Below are 18,722 nucleotides of genomic sequence, written 5' to 3'. Positions count from 1 at the left end.
TTGATGCCCCCTGCTGAACACTCGCCTGCTTCCAGCCCCCATTTGACAATTCACGATGTTCGCATATCCGTTTCTCCCATCACTGGCGTGCGAAGGACAGCAAACGAGCGACCGCCGCGTGTGACTGAGCAGCACCGGCATCGAGCTATGGTATCCCGCACGCTTCAGCCTCGTCGCCATTGAAGCGGATATTCATATTCACTATTTTTCACCGATGAGACGACGACGACGACCACCAAGACGAGAACGATGACAAGGAAAACGACGAACATCGCTTCATCGTTCGCACACTTCGTTGTGAGTTCATCCTGCCCCTCTGGATTCACTTTTCTCGCTCTACAAGCACCAGTTCTACTATGTGCTACAGTATTTCTATGACTACTACGTTCACTGGTAGTTGACTGTATTGCTCTTCTTAGTTACTGATACGCGTCTGTACATGATGCATAAACTCAGTTGTCACACCGAGGAACCCGCGTAGATACGATACTTGCTAGCAAGGAAACGGGACCGTTGTTGGGTGTGAGAGCGTAAGCAAGCTGCCATTGGAATTGCCCTCAAAAGCAGCCCACTGTACGTACAAAGCTGGCCCGTGCAACCAATGAAGCAACGTCCCCGCATGCAAAAGTCCATGAAAGGTCTATGCACGCCTTCGTATCCGCGCCAGTCTAGTTGCGGTATACGAGGATATAGTAAATTGGAGTGCGCATCTCCTCTTTTTTTCACTCACTCAATGTCCTCCTGCTGTAGCCCCTATTTCTGCACTGGTCTCTTTTCTATGTCACTTCCCGACGACCGTCCAACGAAATAACATCCGCGCAAGTATATCCGGCTGTGCAAGCGGTAGCGACAGATACTAACGGAGTAGTAGGAGAAGCAGTAGCAGCAGTAGGAATTGAAGGCGGCTGTAGCTCAACCTCGTTCGGCCATAGCATCCCATTCTCCTGACAGAGAGTGGCATCGAGCTGTGCGGTTAGACGGCAAAATCGGCGGGCCGTAGCGAAAAGAGAACTAAAGGGGGAACAGTACAGGGGTTCATGGGCATCTACCGCGAGAGAGCAGGAAAGGACATCCGACAATCTGGGACAGCACGACATAGACAGCCCTTCCTCCCCTTCTGCCCTCCTATGGTACTGCGAACGCTTCGGAAATCCACACTGATGCTCGTTCTCTGACCGTGGTTCAACTATCCTGGTGGCTGGCCGATGACGCAACGGCGTTGGTCCCGGTGGCCCAGACACGGTCGTGCACGCACGCACAGAGTCGGCCCAAACAAGCAGGACCTTTACCAGAGGTAGAGGTCCAAAGAGCGAATCAGGGAGCCATACAGTGATTGAGTAGAGTATGCAGAACAGGAAAACTAGCAAGGGAAGAGAAAAGGCGAGCCTTCCTTGCCACGGTATTGTGCTGTAGTGTATTACGCTGCCGCAGACAGCAGCCAACGTGCAGCTTTTACAACAGCGGACGAATAGACAGAAAGAAGGGCGGAACGGTTGAGGGAAGAACATCGATTGGCGTCAATACGCCTGCATCGTTCCAATGAGCTCAACGTTGCTTTCCTCCTGCTCCTCTTTGCCTCTTCCTCGTTCTCGTCGTCGTCATCGTCGTCGTCGTCGTCGTGGTTACAGGCAACCATTACCCCATGCGGCTCCACCACCCCAACCCTACGCAGGCTTTCTCTTTCACTCGCGTTTGTTCGTTCTTTCTCCGTCTCTGCTGAAGCTGCCACTGCACTGCTTTTACTCTTTAAGACTGCGTGGAGCGCTTGCTCGCTATTCTACTAGCGCCATTGAAGGGAAAGGGCCTTTGGGACGTCGCGATCCGTGTTCCAACGACGACGGGGAGAACATTGGTCGGAAACACACGACGTCCATCGCACCGGGAAAAATTGGGAGTGTCAAGCGGTCTGTAGGAAAGGGGGTAACAAAGCAGAGGCCAGCGATTCGGAACAGCCCTGTTACTGCCTATCGGGCCTGACGAAGCGAAGGACTGACTGACTGGCTGGCTGAGTGAATGAACGAACGGCTCTCGTAGCGGAGACAGACTGGCAACCACAGTTCCAGCGACGGTAGTTCGCATGAGCATAAGCAGTCATTGGCTGCTTCCTGCATTTTTCCTCTCTTTCTTTCTCCTGTTCAGTGATAGAAAACGCCGTCGACTATGACCATGGAGACAACTCCACGACAAACGAGTGCAACGCACATGGTGTATGGCGACCGAAACCGATGGTAGCAATCGCCAGGCAAACCTGAAGTGGCGCGGAACCGTCCTGGCACCAGTTGTGCAGGACGAATATTGTGGTGGGGGGTGGTGAAGGTGAAGCAGTAACAAACGGACAGCCGAAACCCCTTTGTCTAGCTGGTCTCTTCAGAAAAAAAGAGGCGGACGACCTATTTCCTGCGACCAAGACCGAACAGCTAAACTTGGTCCCATTTATTTCTTTTCTCGCAGTTTCTTACTTGGAAACTTTATATAGTATTACATCTCTGCAGAAACTTCGATTCGAAGGAGGCCGCTACAGAACCACTGCCGAAACGAAAATGATTTTCTTTCTTTTGCAGTGACCTGCTACTATATCACTGATACTGCTAGTTGTAGTTAACTAGCCCATGGGAAGGTAAAAACAAGCCGTTACTGATCGTTGCTAAAACTTCAAAAAAAAAGTAGGCGAATTGCCTGATGATGTATCATAGGCGAAACTGCTGTCGCTGTTAGCATTGGCGCTAGTGTAGCTAGCTCGTCTTCGTGTGTGTGCCTGTGAGAGAGGGAGAGAGATAAAACGGAGGATATTCAAGTGGCGGTGTTTTTCGAAAGTCGTGACACTATTACTCAACTTTCCTTATTGTTGGCGGCGACGGCAGCAACAGAAGCAGCAGCCGCAGCGCCACCAGCGGTAAAGGAACCAGCTTGTGAGCAAACTGCGTAAGCGAAATTCATCAAGGCAGAGAACCAGAATGGGAAACCTAAACAGAATGAGCGTGTATACAGTTACAGTTGTTTGCTTCTGCGAAAAGAGAGGAGGAACGGTTTAACAACTGATCGAGCCAACGTGTCCTTACTCGCACGGCCTCCATTTAGTGGACCCGATCGAATCCAGCCGAAGGATTAAACTAACGTAACCCAAGCAAACCAACAATACCCCCTTCTACTTTAAGCGCGGTGGGAAATAATTAAGGCAAAGGTGTTTAAACTTTCACTTCCGTTAGCGGTTATCTTAACTGGCAGCAAAAATCGATGCAGCAATGGCTGTTCCTGTAACGGTAATAGCAGTTCAGAGTGGATTGTAGGGTAGTCAGCAGCCGTGGCGCCGAGTGATTGGTACAGATCGGTTCACACATTCAGTCACCACTCGATGTAACTCATACACATATGCACCTAAACGACAGCATACGGCAAGTAGGTACATAAATGCGAAGCAAAAAAAACTGTTCAATGTAGCAGGCCGCACAAGGGCCTTACTAATCGGCTCCTGCCGTTGACGCGCTAGTTACAGCGTCAGACGAGCATGCATGAAGGCCGGCAATATTGGGCTCACGCCCACTTTGCTATATGCATCGTCGTCGTCGTCGTCGTTGTCGTCGAAAGCTTGCTTTAATATTGTGTACTTATTTTATCTAGAGAAGTAAATGAAACCGAGAGAAACAAGGGAAGCAGGGTCCAGAGAGCAGTATTATCGCATGCTGACACTGACAGTGACCTGGTTGGCCTCGCGAGGGTCAGGCAGGTCACGACCTGAATGTCCGGCGGCCGGCATAACAACCAGTCAGTGCGGTAAAAGCATGTCCGCTCGCTCGTCTGAATTACCGGCCGTGCCCACCAAATATACGTATAGTCAGCTTGAAGGCGAGATGTCTACTGATCAGACTACGACAACATCCCCTTTGGCATTCAGCGCCCACTTTACACATCAAGCATCGGTAAAATACGGATCGAAACACGTAAACATTCGCTAAGTTGTTAGATCAACCGACAAGAAAAAGGTCAAGTACCTAGGAGCGTGGACGACAATGTAAAGGCTAGGGAAATGTTGTTATCTTATAAATGTCCAAACCGTTTCAATTCCATTCGATGGGCGCCTCTTACGTTTTCTTTTTATTTAAATAGACCTAAACGTCATTCTATTTGATATTATTCAAGTGGCTCGGAGGTGTCCACAGCCATATAATGTGTTCTTCACTTTCACTATCGCCATTCGAAATAGCTTCATGGCGTTGTATTATGGTATTGCATACATGCACCTGATAACATATAGTGTATATATATGTGTGTGTATGTGTATGTGTATGCAGATAAATGCATTATAAGTACTCTGGAGAGATTTAATAGAGAGCAGCAATGCCTATAAAAAGAACCCCGACTATAAGGCTGTCAGAAAGAACGGAGGACGTTATAACGGCCGTGAAAGACAAACGACAGCGGTCAGTTAGTCGATAGGCCTCACCTTATGACTAGCCAACGATCATGAGGCGCTGCCGAATAGCGGATAGCATTTGCTGGTGCCATTAAGCGTTTCCTATCGCTGAATACGTCCTTGCAACATCCGACAATTCATAGCAGATAGGGGAACGAAAACACAACTAGCGGCCATCACTCCCTATTTGGCTAAGCATAGCACATGTCAGACTCGCTTCGCACAAATACGGAGCTCAGGATTGTTGCACTGGTATCAATGATAGGTTGACACAGCTTCGTATATCCGAGCACGGTATTTGCAATCCGACGTTAGTAGAGGCATATATGTATCAGAAATAGCTAGTTTTTTTTTATTATCTTTTATTAACATATTTACCGAAAGCCATTGCCCCAGCCTTCGTGATCGCTTGACATCGTGTCGCAAACCAAAACCAGTACGGAGAGTTTTGATGTGGTTTTTGATTCCAAGTGTCGATGCACTTCGGAAATTTGCTATAAGAGAGAAAGGTGACAAACTGCTCGATTTGTCACTGCGTTTCTAAACTCCTGCTGGATTGTCGGCGCTAAAATTTAAAATTTTAAACTAACATCGCTAGCAGATGTTGTCGCAGAAAAGACAGACGCAAAAAAATCGAAAGGACCGATACGTGGGGATAGTTTGGCGAAGTGAGGAGATAGTTCTAGATGGTGCTAGAAAAATGACGGCGATAGTTTTTCGTTGTAGTCGTCCCCGTCGTGGAAAAAGTAGTTGTTCAAATATCTGTAGATGTCGTAGCCGTAGCCGTAGCCGCAGCCGCTCGTAGCTTTCACTTAGCAGGAGGAAGGAGGAGGGTTGATCGTCACCAACTGAATAAAATCGTCGTTTAGGTTGTTAGCCTCTGCCTTCGCTGGCGAGCGGCTCCCATTGTGCCAACAGCCGGCGCAACGTTCGCTTCGGTCTAAAGCTTAAAGAAGCCTGAGCACGACCCCCCTTTTCCCAAAATCTCAGATGTGCGGCCACAGCCACACTCACAATTCTTCAATCTAAACAACATTTAACTTTAGGCTAACCGCCCACCATTTTGGCAAAATTCGTTCCATTTCGAACCACACCGCCAACACGGTCGATAACTTCGTCAACTTGCTCTGTTATGATGTGTTCTGTTTTGCCACTTTCAAGTACGCGAAGTAAGTTCTTTGCGACCGACTTAAATCATAGAAATTGAAAATTCTATCTCCGACTCTGCTACCGAGAGAATCGAAAAAACTTAGTATCATATGATATACAACACTTACCAATAGGTGGGTCATTTGATGAGGTGCTAGTTTTCGTTAGCGACCAACTTTTTTAAGTTCAAATGTCCTAAAAAAATTCTTCTAATCCAATTCATTCAACATTAGTTTACATTTCTCTTTAAATTTGCTTTTCAGTTAAAAGTAACTGCTCTAGTAACTGCTAGACTCTTATACGTTATTGCTAAAAATTTAATATCAATTTTTTTGCTGGGTGGAATTTCGAACGGCTCAAATATAAGACGGTTAACAACTGGCAATCATAAAGGACTTTCTCAAGGATAGTGCGCGCCAATACATTCATCGATAAGTTGGGAAAAGAGTCGAAGCTCTAAAGCCCTTTCTGTCGTCTAGCGATCCTGATCGAAATACTACTAGCGGTAGTGTTGACGATGGTAGCGGTGGCCTGAGTAATTGATTTTGCCTTACTGAACAGGTCAACTTTTTTAAGAAATAGCAGCTACTTCTCGCTTTTGTCAGTAGTTCGATTTGAGCAAAACGCGTGGCCAACGGGATTCCTCCGTAATCTTGACTTGTGACCTGAACCAGCGGACATCGTCGCGGCCTCTTTGGGGCACCACTAAGGCAACCAACCAATAGAAGCCGGCCATTTGCGCTACACTTCAGTTCTATCCAGACGAACCAGTGGTCAGTTACAGATTACCGTCACCAGTATCGCCACCATCAGCGCTTTCTGACGGTCATTGTTTTTTTTTCTTGACTCGCTTTAGACTTTTTCGCGTTTCGTCTTCTCATGCCGATAGAGCTGATGCTGCTAAGTCGACCGTAGCGCTCTTTCACCTAATTTATCTATCGCCGGGGCATCTGTCGCCCCAGACGAACGGATGATCAAACCAGACTCGACCGGACAGCGAGCCAGTCAATGCGAATAGGAATGTCATAAGAACCAATGCGTATATAGGAAATAGTTAGCCATGCTAATCAGTGAGGGGCTTAACTTTTGGGGGTAGCGATGGCATCGACAAGATCGCAACGGTGAAGCTATCTTCTGGCACGGAAGTGAAATAACCTCGCCAGTGACAATTCGTAATGGTTAGGGTTGCACTGGTATATACGACAATTAAACAGCCATTAAAACGTCTGTTTGAGGCATATCATGCGCAGGTTCGGATATTATATAGAGATCCACTGTCGTCTATGACGTACCAGTATCTGTATACACTTGATTCTCTTTAACTTTTAAAATGTAATAAATTAGAACGAAATAGTCACCGGTAAACATATGCAAAAATTCTTCGCGGTATGTAATGCTTGTAGTAATCGTCGATACGTCTATCGAATGTGCTATTACTGTGTGCGTTCTTCTTAGATACCTTTTTCTTGGCGCTGAATGGGAGGTAAAAGTCTAGGGCATGAGCATATCATTGATCGTTGGTCCCGGGCCGACAAGCTATTGCATGGATCAACGACCCCCATCCTCTATTTCTCAGCCTGAAAACATTCTCTGAAACATCTCCCCCGCGTCTCCCTTGCCCGTCTCTCCACTTGGCCAAATTTGTTGTGGTTTTTGTTGTCCTCTTAGGTCCTTCTTCCTGGTCAGGACGGACGACACCGATCCATAATACGATTTGGCTTGCAGAGCCTCCCTCCAAACCAACACGAGCAGGCCGATGTAAGAATCGAAGTCGGCGTGTCCGAGTCAAAGGACTTAGGGGCAGGCAACTGTATTGGCGTGTGTGTGCGTGGCTGTATGGTTGAATTACACGACCGCTCCTCGTTTTTGGGCAGTACATGAATCATTTCAAGAATGCTTAAAACGGCGCCCACGCGCATGAAGACGACTGTGATAAGGGAAAAAAAACTCACTTCGCCGTACAGAATTGGAACACTGCTATACCGATATTTGAGGTCAGCTCCCAAAGAATGATGAAGTTTTGCTACACAAGCATTACTGACCCGGTCCGATTCGAGTCAAAAATAATGGGTAGCATATATATATGGATAGGCGGCAATCAAGAGCTTGGAGTCAAGAGGCCGAGGGCGGCTTTCAAGGCTTAGATGACTCGATGAAACCTTAGATTTCAGATCGTTTGGCCAACATCAATGCGAAGAATGAGTTAGCGTAGGACGGGATAGGGGAAAAGCGGCTTGGCGGGTGCTAAGTCAATTAAGAGCAAAAGGCTGCAAAGCCAAACATGCAAATAAGTCCTCCAGTTCCCTTCGATTTCTTATCAACTCCCGTACTCTCCTACTTAAGGACCGCCACTGTCTTCCGACCGTCTGCTGCCTTTCCTCACTGCTTCATTTCTCTCAGACCCTTTTTCTCTCTCCCAGGTCATTTGCTTGGTCCTCCGGTTTAGGCGTCGTCGTAAGATGACGGTGGGAACAGCAACGGTAGCGGTCGCTGCAGTAGCTACATAACAGCATAGGTCCGTAGAACAGCCAACGCCGCCTATCGAGGCAAATGGCTCGAAAGATTGCCAAATCGCGCTCTACATCACATGATCGCTTGCATGGTTCCAGCCTCTCTGCTCCTTCAGTCATCAGTACGACGGCTGCGGTGGCGGTGAAGACGACAACGCAAGCCGCCCCTGCAATCTGGAGGCAGTCGAAGCGGTGCTGTTGCTGCCTGATGCCGGAGCCACTGCCTGCATCGGCGTTCCTCCGCAAACCAGTTCACATTTCGTCGGAACAAATTTCTCACCTGATCAGCGTCGATCGGTGTTTCCCGATGACCCTTAGATGGCGATCGGTGCTCGACGCTGCTGCCGCTGCAACTGTTGCCCAATGAAACTGTTACTACGTCTATCGTCTAAAATCAGTAGACGACACGAATGAAAAAGGAAAGCAAGCAAAACGTAGAGATATTATAGTTTGCTGGTTTTATACCATTTCTAAATACGTTTCGTGTTACTGTGTTACAATGGAACAAAGTGCATAAATTGAAATAACCTTTTATACTAACCCGAATTTGTCGATTCCGTTGTACTGCCGTCAGCGGTGCCTGCAGTCACAATGAAAACGCTTATGACCATAAAACAGGGACAAATTCAAGAGCAAAAAAATATTGTGTCTGAATTAGATAGAACTCGCTCGCTATACGATCAGTGTGGGACCGCATCGGCAGAACGTAGTCCCCGCTGTTCTCGTCTAGACGGTTTTAGACGTTCCTTTCTTCCTTCTTTCATTTTATTACCTTTTCCATCTATTGTAGACCGAAGCGAAAATTGAAATCACTAAGGGCTGTCCCAGACTTTGCAGAAAACTACTAGATTGGTTTTTGTTCAGGTCGATAGGTTTCTCACCTCCTCGATGTGAATGTTTAAATGTGTCGCAAATACTATTCCAGCTGCGTACAGCAGACTGCCTACCACCTAGCAGAGGCCATGGACGTGGAGTACCAACCGCAATGTCAGTCGTCGCGTGATGCAGGTGAATATGAAACGGTAAGCAAATGCTATAGTGTAGACGCACACCCTCGCCAGGCCAATCTAGTAATTCTGTAGTAGTGGTTATTGCAGTAGTAGTTGTCGTGGCAGTACTAGTGGTGGTCGTCGTCCCCAGCAACTGCTTATGCCGAAGGTCACTGCGGACATACGTGGGCGGCAGACAGTGGCCCCGCCCGGGCTCATCTGGACCTGCCGGTATCAGACAGGCAAGGCGAGCGGAGTGGGCAGCAAGGGCCCGCCCTCGGCCCCAATGATCTGGAGCGAAACCCCATCATGCCGCTTGGGGGATGTCCGGGCTTATGGGGTGTGAGTGGGGGTGGGGGCAGCGGCCATAGCGGTTGTGATAGCGATGGTAGTTGGACTCGCTGGATGGCCACAGCCCGTACAGGCAGCCACACACATAGCCCCTCTGCGGCCCCACTCGATGGCTGCATGGTGCGGAACGCTGCGGTGTGCATCGCATATGTATATATGGTATATATATGGTATGTTGCGGCCGACTGGCCCGTGGCTCTTAGTGACTAGTGGCCCCCGAGTGGGCGGTGGGCCCCTGGAGCTCCTCATCTTAGAATTATGCAGAGGGCGACCAGTGGTCGAGGGCTAAGGGCCGGGCGGTTGGTCGGCCGCCAGGCGACCAGAGAGGGACAGCTGCGCGGCTGGCCAGCCAGCCAGCTCTGAGCGGCGGTGGAGGCGGAGAGAGGGGGGCCACAACCAACACCGCCACCACTACCACGCCACCGCCGCGGGAGGCTGGTGGCCAGCCACGGTGAGGTCCTTTCGGTGTCCTCGCCGTCTCGGAAACCTGCTGCTGCCGAGCTGTTTGCCTTGCCTGGTCTGGCTTCAGCCCTCCCTCTCTGTTTCGGCCATCACTACCATCACCAGCAGCCACGCAGATAGCGGCGCGCTGGCCGTCGTCCCATTGCGTGCGCGAGCGACGCAGGCTTCGTCTATGCCATTGCCCTCTCCTCTACCCTGTGTCTGCCTTTTTTTTTAGCCGCGCCTGCAACTGCGCAAGTCCCTCGCGCACCTCAGCAGTCCCTCCTGCCGCCATTCAACTGAGCTTACCTTCAGGTGTGGGTTTGCCTAGCATTCCTAGCTCTGTCCTTCGTGGCAGCCTGCATTACCTACCCCCGCTCCTGTTCGTTCTTCCCCGCGGCGTTCGGCCCCTTAAGGGCCTACAGAATTGCGTTGCCTTCGTTTGCCAGCAAAGTTAGCTGGCTGTGTAGATGGCATGCCTATCAAGTGGCAGCATTAACATTAGTCGACCGATTGTTCGTGCCATACTTACCTTCTCTAGCGTCATTGTCGTCGATGCTGCCGCTACAGGAACCGCCGTTGCCACTGTGGCGGTCCCTACCGCCATCGTCAACGCCGATCTTTTTCCTATCTTTGTACCTTTCGTCTTGCTCACCTAACGCGCGAAAGAAAAGTGAAGCAGTCTAAGACGATGCGAGTAAAGCAACCGAGTGAACCGCTAGTCGGTAACCGTCGTGAGATCTAGCGCAGCTAGTGGCTTCTCTCATTGCTTAGTGATGTGGGTGGTAATGGCAAGCACAGAAGGGAGGCTAGACCTCGCAGTCTGGCCAGTACTCCTTTCTCCGTTGCCTATTGCCATTGATAAGGCCGAGGCAGCAGCAGCAGTGGCAGCAACTCGCCTTGTCGGCCACCAGTGGCGCTTCCGTCCGCTTGCTCGTTGGTTTGTTCACTGACTCGTTGTCGTCGTCGCCGTCGTCTGTTGGGGACAGCAGCAGCAATTGTACCGAGAGAGGCGTTACTAGGGCAGGGAACAGACTTGGGATAGAGTTTCAGTGCGCGGGTCGAGGCCGCCGTGGGTCGCCGTGCCCGTAGAGAAGCGAAGCGCTTCTGGACAAGCGAAGGAAGGGCCTCGGGGCACTTCGAAAAGACTCTTCCGTCGGCAGGACGGGCAAGCGCTGGGGCTTTGGGGCAAACGAGCCAGCGACGGGGTCCAACTGGGGGAAGAGGCAAGAGGGACCGCCCCCTAGTCGAGCGCAGTAGAAGAGTGGAGGAGTGCAGCGAGGGCTAGAGCAGAGCAGGCAGCCAATGGACAGCCGCCGAAATATTTGCCTCATCTCGTGCTGGGCTTGTCCGGGCCCGCCGCTGCCATGCTTGAGGCCCGTATGAGGCCGCGAGGAGGCCGGCGGCCGACGTTCCTCTACCTGGTTGGTGCCCCTCTTCCCGTTTCTCCCACTCAGCGTGGCCTGCCTGCCGGCCTTCTTGCCTGCCTGGCTGACTGCCCAGCACAACAAGCGAGCAGCGGCAAAGCAGGCAAGACAGCTACGGCAAGCACGGCAAGCAGCATGCAGGAGGTAGGTGGCCAGACAAGCATCCTTGCGCATCCCCGCCGCGCCCCTTACGCACTGCCGCCATTGCCACTCAGCTGCTGCTAGATCCCGTGACTCCCCATGGGAACACTGCCTGAGATTGGTCCACGCGTTCCCCGTTTTACCCTGCTTGCAGGCTGCAGCTTGCCTCCTAAACCGCTGCCTGTTTGACGGTACAGCAAAATATGTCGCAAGTGGAGAGCGCTACCGCTATCCCGTCGTCCCTGGCATGCACGGGGCCGATCCATAGGACCTATGCAAGCTTAGAGCCCTCCACACGAGAATGATGAACAGCGATTTGGAGTAATGGGACAAATAACTACGAATTCTGAACGTTACAGGCAAACAGGTCGTCTTTATCCGCCGGAGCTGCACAAAGATGACGACGATGCAGACCAGAAAAACAACAAACGGACAACCAAAGAAAACCATAGTGGAATTCGATAGAACGACTCTACTTACTGAACCATTGCTAGAAAAAGGTCGCTGGAACACTCTCCGGTTATTCTACTTGTTTAGTTTCGTTTTACGGGCAAAATTGACATTAGCCTCTTTAAACAAAATAGGCTGTAGCGAAAACAAGAGATTTATTGTTTGTACTTATTTGTTACATTAACAATGCGTTTCAATGTTTTCCGTTTTGTTATTATTATTTATAGAACAGCAGCAGATTCTAAATAACAATTGCTGCTAGACAGGCACATTGCCAATATGAACATAACACAATTGGTAACTTTTGTTAGCAGCTGTATGTAGCCTAGAGATGGCGACGATTGCACGATATTGTAATATCAATTAGTCAATGGTAAAGCATGTCTTGTTTTTCCGCGGGCTCACCAGCGATTTTTTTGTGTAGCAAACGTAAGTTACGTGGGAACGCGACACGGAGTCACTGATCGCCGATAAGTATTGCCAACAATGCGACCATGCTCGATGTGACAATCGGACATTTTCTGAAACCAAAAACTAGAAGAAAACTGTGAAAATCGTAACTTTCACAGGAAACAAGTACTCATTTGGGAAAGGAAATTGAGTTTATTACGTACTTTAAGTGATGGACGTGTGTTACCGAGCGATTTGCTCATCCACTTAAATAACCAATGCACACTAGTACGGTACTGTAGCAGGCGGAGTACCACAGGGCGTTTACTTTACCCCTAAATGCATACGTTGCACAACATCGTAACGGCTGAATAATTCGTCCATCTTAAGCTAGTTAAGACGTGCTCTAAAGAAGGGAACCGGGTGGCGAAATCCTGCTCCGTTTAGATGTATGGGATCTTCATGGCATTCTAAATACGTCGTTCCTCCCAGCTCAGTGCTTGGTGGCTGTCGCTTCTACTGTGCCCTTGTGTGTCTTTCTATGCTTAACAACATATATGCTTATGCATCTGTCTGTCTCCGTGCGTATCATGCGGTCGTGGGCCCTCAACATCCTCTTGAACAACTCTTCCATAACACTCGTTGTCCTATCTATCCTTCCTCCGCTCCGAATCATAATCCTGAGTAAACCTTCATTACAACATTACCACCACGCGTAGTGCGAACCGCCATCGCATCCCGCTCGTGCCTGTGACCATCGTTGCGAGCAGCAGGACAACCGCGGGTCGCTTCGTGGAGAACATGAAGAAGGTCCAACGTTGAGCAAGTAGACTTGAAGGCAGGCTCTCGGTGAGCGTACCCCCCTCTCCCCCTGTCACCGGCGCCAGCGCCGCTTCGCCATTCACAAGCCCTTTCTTCAGCTACCTCCTGGACGGAGCTTCCCTTCAAAGCCTTCGTCCCAACCTTCGGCCCACCTCCTACGCTTACTACCGCCTGAACGGCACCACACAAAGCCAGCGTACAACACCCTAAAAAGAGTTAATTACGTTCTCTGGGCTATTATACACCAGTGCGACACAGTTGTGCCTGTTGAACATAACACGCAAGGCGGCAAGACACTGGGCGTGCGGGCGCGCCCCGAGTGGCCTCGCCGCGAGTACCACTTCAGGAGCCTTTCAAAGAACGACAGCGTCAGTCGCATTAAAGGCAGCCATACGGCTTCTGTTTTCTTAACAAACTTACGTTTTTCGGTCCCGGATGCCGCCACTCCATAAAGGTGAACAGGCAAGCAGACCTCCGAAAGTTAGACATCCAACTTATATACTAGCATAGTTTGAGAAAGAAACGTCGCAATAGTCACATAAATCTCAACGACGAAAGATATATTTGAAAAGAACGTGAAAAGAGGGGGATATTTGAGGACGAATTATGAGAAAAAGTCTTATTGCATCGCGAATGGCAACGTCTTCTTTCATCTCACCAATCGTTTAGCAACATACTAGCAAGCTGTACTAAATCAGCACTGGAGTAAAGGTTGTCGATTGTCGTCTTTCTATTGGAAAAAGTCTTGGCAATAACTCGTGCCATGTTAGAAAACCCAGATTGCCGTTAGCTTCGACAGAGGGTTGATAAATAAAAGAAAAATATTCGAGAAAACAGCTGATGTCTGGGTTTGTCCTTTTTGTCTGTTCCCTCGTATTGGATGAGAGGAAAGAACGAGGCAAGAGAAACACAGCGAACACAAAGGGATGAGCGAAGGGAAAAAGAGCACGAAAAACGAACTCGTAGCAAGACAGCGAGCAAAAATAGATAAAGCTCGTTGGAGATGACGGTATCGACGAAGAAGAGGGACCATCGCCCGAGTATAGTGCGAAGCTGGGGGAGAGGGGACAGGGGTTGGGGACAACGCCTAGAACTCCACCGACAGAGAATGCATACTGGGAATAGAATAGAACGCAATGGGGTAAAAGACAGACGAGTACATAGACAGCAGAGCGTGCTTGGCCAGCTGGGTGCCCAGCCGCCCGTTGGGGTTTGACATTGACGTGGCATTAAAGACAACGAAAAGGAAGAAAGGCTGCTGCTGTCGCCGTGGGTGGATAGATTTGCCAGTGGCGAATGTGAGGGCAACGTCGGATGGTGCGCACACTATGAGCGCAAAAAGGTCCGGGTGAGTTTTGGGCAGTACGGAATGCCGGTAGGGCTACTATTGTGCTTGCTGTGATCAGAAGCTGAAAGACAGGGGGAGCTTCCTCATAGATAAAACTGATAAAGCCGTTCGCGACAACGTAGGAGCGCACAGCATTCAGTAGACATGAGATGGCCGTAGACAGACTGTGTCGAACATATACAGACACACACAGAAGCAGAGAGAGAGCTTTGGCTGTAGACGGCTACCAAACCGACATGACTATTTCAGTGAGCGGAGCGCACAAGCAGGGAATAATGAATGGTCATGTAGACTTGAAGGATGCTGGCGCGAAAACACTATACCAAGATGCAAACCAGTCCATGACATATATACAAGCATATGGGTAGACAAATGCGAGCTTTAGCTGATTAAGTAGATCATTTCCAGTTACCCAGTTATCTAGTGATTGTCTTGGTAGATTGTGTCGGTTGTTTTATCAGTACTAGTTGTGTGTTGTGTGTCACACATTAAGAACACAATGAATTTTATAAAAGGCACGTCTCGACGAACGACTGTCAGGGGGTTAGTTGGCCAATCGGCCCGTCCCAGCGCAATTAGAAAGGCCCAAAGCATCGCTTCGTCTGAGACGTGTTCACGATCTTGTCTTAGCTGCCTTTGTTCGTTGTTACTGCTGCTCGAGGGTGGGATGGTCAACGAGATGAAATGTTGTCGAAAAACGTCTCTGTTCCACTGACCAGTAGCCAGAAGTCATCGGCGGCAGTAGCGTCAGCTAGACAGTCATTTGGTTCAGCCATACGACGGCGCTAACCAATAATCATCATGGACAATTTTGTGGACAAGACTATCCAAATCAACAACACACGTTGGTACCGACTAAACCCATTGACGAGTTCGCACACCAAGAAATATCTGAGAAAGTGTTGCATTGTGAGAATGGTGGTAACCAGCAGCGTTTCGTAGCCAATCAGCCGCGCCGCCAAAAAGCCCGGACCGATTGTTCCAGCCGAATGGATGATTCTCAAAATTTGCACTGACTGCTACCATTGGAACGACAGCAACGCGGCTTCAGTTAAGGAAGAAGCCAGTAGGAAAATCTACCTTCTGCCCAGATGAAGTACAACGATCGCCAGCAGCAGGATAAAGTAGCAAGTGATTAAAATGTTGAGAATACCAAAGTGGAACACAATTAGTAGCTACCCAGAAAAATAGGCGATCGCTGATTTCAGATAGATATGCATGTATTGGGTAACAAACAACTGGTACCAAAGATATAAGGCACTACCTTTTCTATAGTAGTCGGATAAATATTTGGGACTTCTTCTCCAAACGTTTGCTCGCCTAGAATTATAACTTAAGCAATATCGTTTCGTCAGCTTATTAACTGCATTGCCCAAAATATACAAAGGTTTGCAGTACTAAAGTAACCTGAACACTGTAAAGAAAAGAAGAGCAAACTCAGTAATACAATCATTGAGCTTACCAGTAGATGAGGTGTTCGTATCTGCATCGGCGAGGACTGATTTGTTGTTGTCCACGGCGGTTGCAGAGGCAGCTGAACTACTTTTGGCCTTCTCGCGTGGTGAGGGGGCTCGCGAGTCGTCGTCGCGGGTTCGCTTGACGCCTCGCGGACTCAAGGGTCGTGAATCGCCGTCGCCCAGGCCAGATCCTGCCGTCGAACCAGTAGGCGACTGGGGCGAATGCGTCGAACCGGACATCGTGGACAAACTTGAAAGGTTAGTAAGCGCATTAAGGCCAGACAGTACGCCCTGAGGAAGGCTGTGCAGGGCGACACCAAACGATTTTTTCGCAGTGCTATTTTCCTTGTTACTACAGTTATGCATTTTGTGCTCGATGAAACGCAGTATGTCAACCAACGCGAACCGCTGGTAGCACACGCCGCACGTTAGAACGTCATCATCCATTCTCCAAGCGTTGTCCACCTCAACTGAAAATAGAGACACAAAAGAAACAAACAAAACAGATTAGTTAATGCCGATTGAAAGTTTCTTGCCCAATGTAAATTCGTTAAGATTTCCGCTTAACTGCTTAACACCTGCTTTAATAGTCATGCGCCGCTGTTTGCCGGCCCGATGTCTGTTACATCATCCTTTTCCAGGACATTTTCCATCTCATTGCTGGAGTAATATAATAACTTCCTAAAATTCTTTAGTCTAGCCAATATCCTCAGTCGCTTTTCATCCCGCGCGGCGGCCTTCAACTTCGTCTTTTCCTTCCCCTTCTGTTTTGCTAACCACGCTATGATTTGAAGCCCTCTGAGAGGAAGTTGCCATTCATGACGTGAATATGAGAAGAGCTCTTAAATTCAAATTTGCCACCATTATCTAGGCGGGACGAGTGCGGTCGGTCTGCCGACGGCCTACTGAGGAGCGGCCACGGGTTGAAGCGGCGGCGTGTCGACGACCGAAGGGCACAGCAGCCTGGCACCCACTGCCCTCGTCTTTCTTAGCGGTGTCTAAGAAGTTCCTAATCGGTAGGTCGGTGATTTGAGCCTGCCAACCCGACCTATGCCAACCCCTTTAGTCCCAATCTTTTCTCACCCCCAGCACCTCGGACAGAGTTCTCGATTGCACGCCCCTCGCACGCGTTGTTCCTACTGGCCATTCCCGCCTGGTTCTATACCGGCACTACTGCTACCACCAGCTCTATACAGAGATTTTTTTGGCTTTAGCTGATAACGCTCTACAAAGGCTGCGCGTTGGCAAAAATTGGATGATTGGATAGTCAATCCCCTAACGGCAAACACAGCAACGTCAGCATGAATACAGATAGTAGCGAGAGGAAAAAAGAGGAAGACTGAAAGAAAGGAAGGATACTTGCTCAGCGAAAAACGCGCAATGACAGTGGCACTGGGTGCCAACAGTAGCAGCGATGTCACTGAGAAACATTTCGTGTAAATCATCATCATCATACACAATTAAAGGGGTACATAAGAATGTATAGGTACTAAACAAATGAAAAGAAAGAATGAGTTAAGTAAAGTTTTAAGGTTGATCTGAGAATGTGCCACCGTAAACGTATTGCTTCTATACATTGCTAGCTGATCTAAAAAAGTGTGTAGCGAGTAAACCATAGGACTGTCGTTGGTGAAAGAACTGGTTCCCGTTGCCGGTAGTGGCTGATAGGATGTCCTTATTACTTCTACGTGCCTATATACATAGACCGGCAGAACGTGAACACAGACAGTATTGTCACCGCTATACCATTGGCATATGGTCAAACTGCCTGCACAAGCCTAAAGGCAACCGATGCCGATGGCAAACCCGCGCTCGCCCCTTCTGGGTACTTCCGGTGCCTTCATTGCCTACAGTAAGCTCCGATCCGCTCACAGTTGCTTCTGCCCACCACACTAGTACTCAGGGTCTTCTTCGCAGGAGAAACATTCGGGGTAGCTGGCTAAGTGACTGAGTGCAACCAGCGGCGAAGGCAACCGCCGTAGCAATGAACACAGCCTAGGTGTAGGGATAGGACGAGACTCGCGCCCGCCTTGGGTAGATTTGTATCAATTTTGATAAGTGACTCCCCTATCTTCCTACCAAATGGGCTGCCGCCTCCGCTTCTTCTACTACTACTACTACTGTGAGACACACCGCTGCTGGCTGGCTGGTTGGTTTGATGCTATGCCCCCTCAGTATGTAGGGCGCCTTTTGAGAAATAGCTACCTAGCTTCAGCCGTTTGCCTCCCACCTACTCCCGCTACATCTCATGGCCTATCGTGAGGCCATATCATGTGGTCTACGCGCAATGGGTGATGAAGGCGGCTCGTAAGAGGATGACAATCGTCCTGTTCCACTATTAGTGTCTGTATCAAACACACTGGGTATGTGTGCCTTTAACCCCCCTCCCCCTCCCCCCCACAGAAGAACGAAAAGGGGAACTAAAGCCGAACCTCGTTCACAGGCTTTCTTGGCTTTAACTTCAATTTTAGGAACTGTGGAAACGCGGGAAGCTGCGGCCTGTTTGTTCGTGCATGTCGCTAGTGTCAGGCAAGTGAGATACCTTCTCTACTCTATAAACGACGTCTCCGGAAACTAAGCAGGAAAGCTAGTTACTGGGGTGTCCGCCATACCAACGATGAGCTTCAAATAGCCCACAAGGCTAGCTGAATCACCAGCTAGCCAAAAGGATCGTAAATCCGTCGCATCTGCTTGTTGCAACCCAACCGTCTGTGGCCGGTCAGCAGTTGTAGAAGACGGGCAGAGAGGACCAGTTGATCCCACGTCAACCGTAAGCCACCTTTATTCTTAGCATAATAGAAAAAATGTTACCATAACAACAATAATCCTAACACGA

At 49.3% G+C, this 18,722-nt stretch overlaps 1 protein-coding gene across 5 annotated transcripts in view; it reads right to left on the bottom strand.

The window, feature by feature from the left end:
- LOC111247565 (uncharacterized) overlaps positions 1-18,722 on the bottom strand; it is a 56,659-nt gene that overhangs the window by 13,691 nt on the left and 24,246 nt on the right. For all 5 annotated transcript variants that reach the window (XM_022798648.2, XM_022798649.2, XM_022798651.2 and 2 more), the window contains exon 2: positions 15,892-16,356. In XM_022798648.2, coding sequence (XP_022654383.1) covers positions 15,892-16,356 — 465 coding nt within the window. The remainder of the gene's footprint in view (positions 1-15,891; positions 16,357-18,722) is intronic.

The sequence above is a fragment of the Varroa destructor genome, unplaced genomic scaffold (assembly GCF_002443255.2).
Source record: "Varroa destructor unplaced genomic scaffold, Vdes_3.0 BEIS01000003.1, whole genome shotgun sequence".
NCBI lineage: Eukaryota > Metazoa > Arthropoda > Arachnida > Mesostigmata > Varroidae > Varroa > Varroa destructor.
This window is presented reverse-complemented; position numbering and strand designations above follow the sequence as displayed.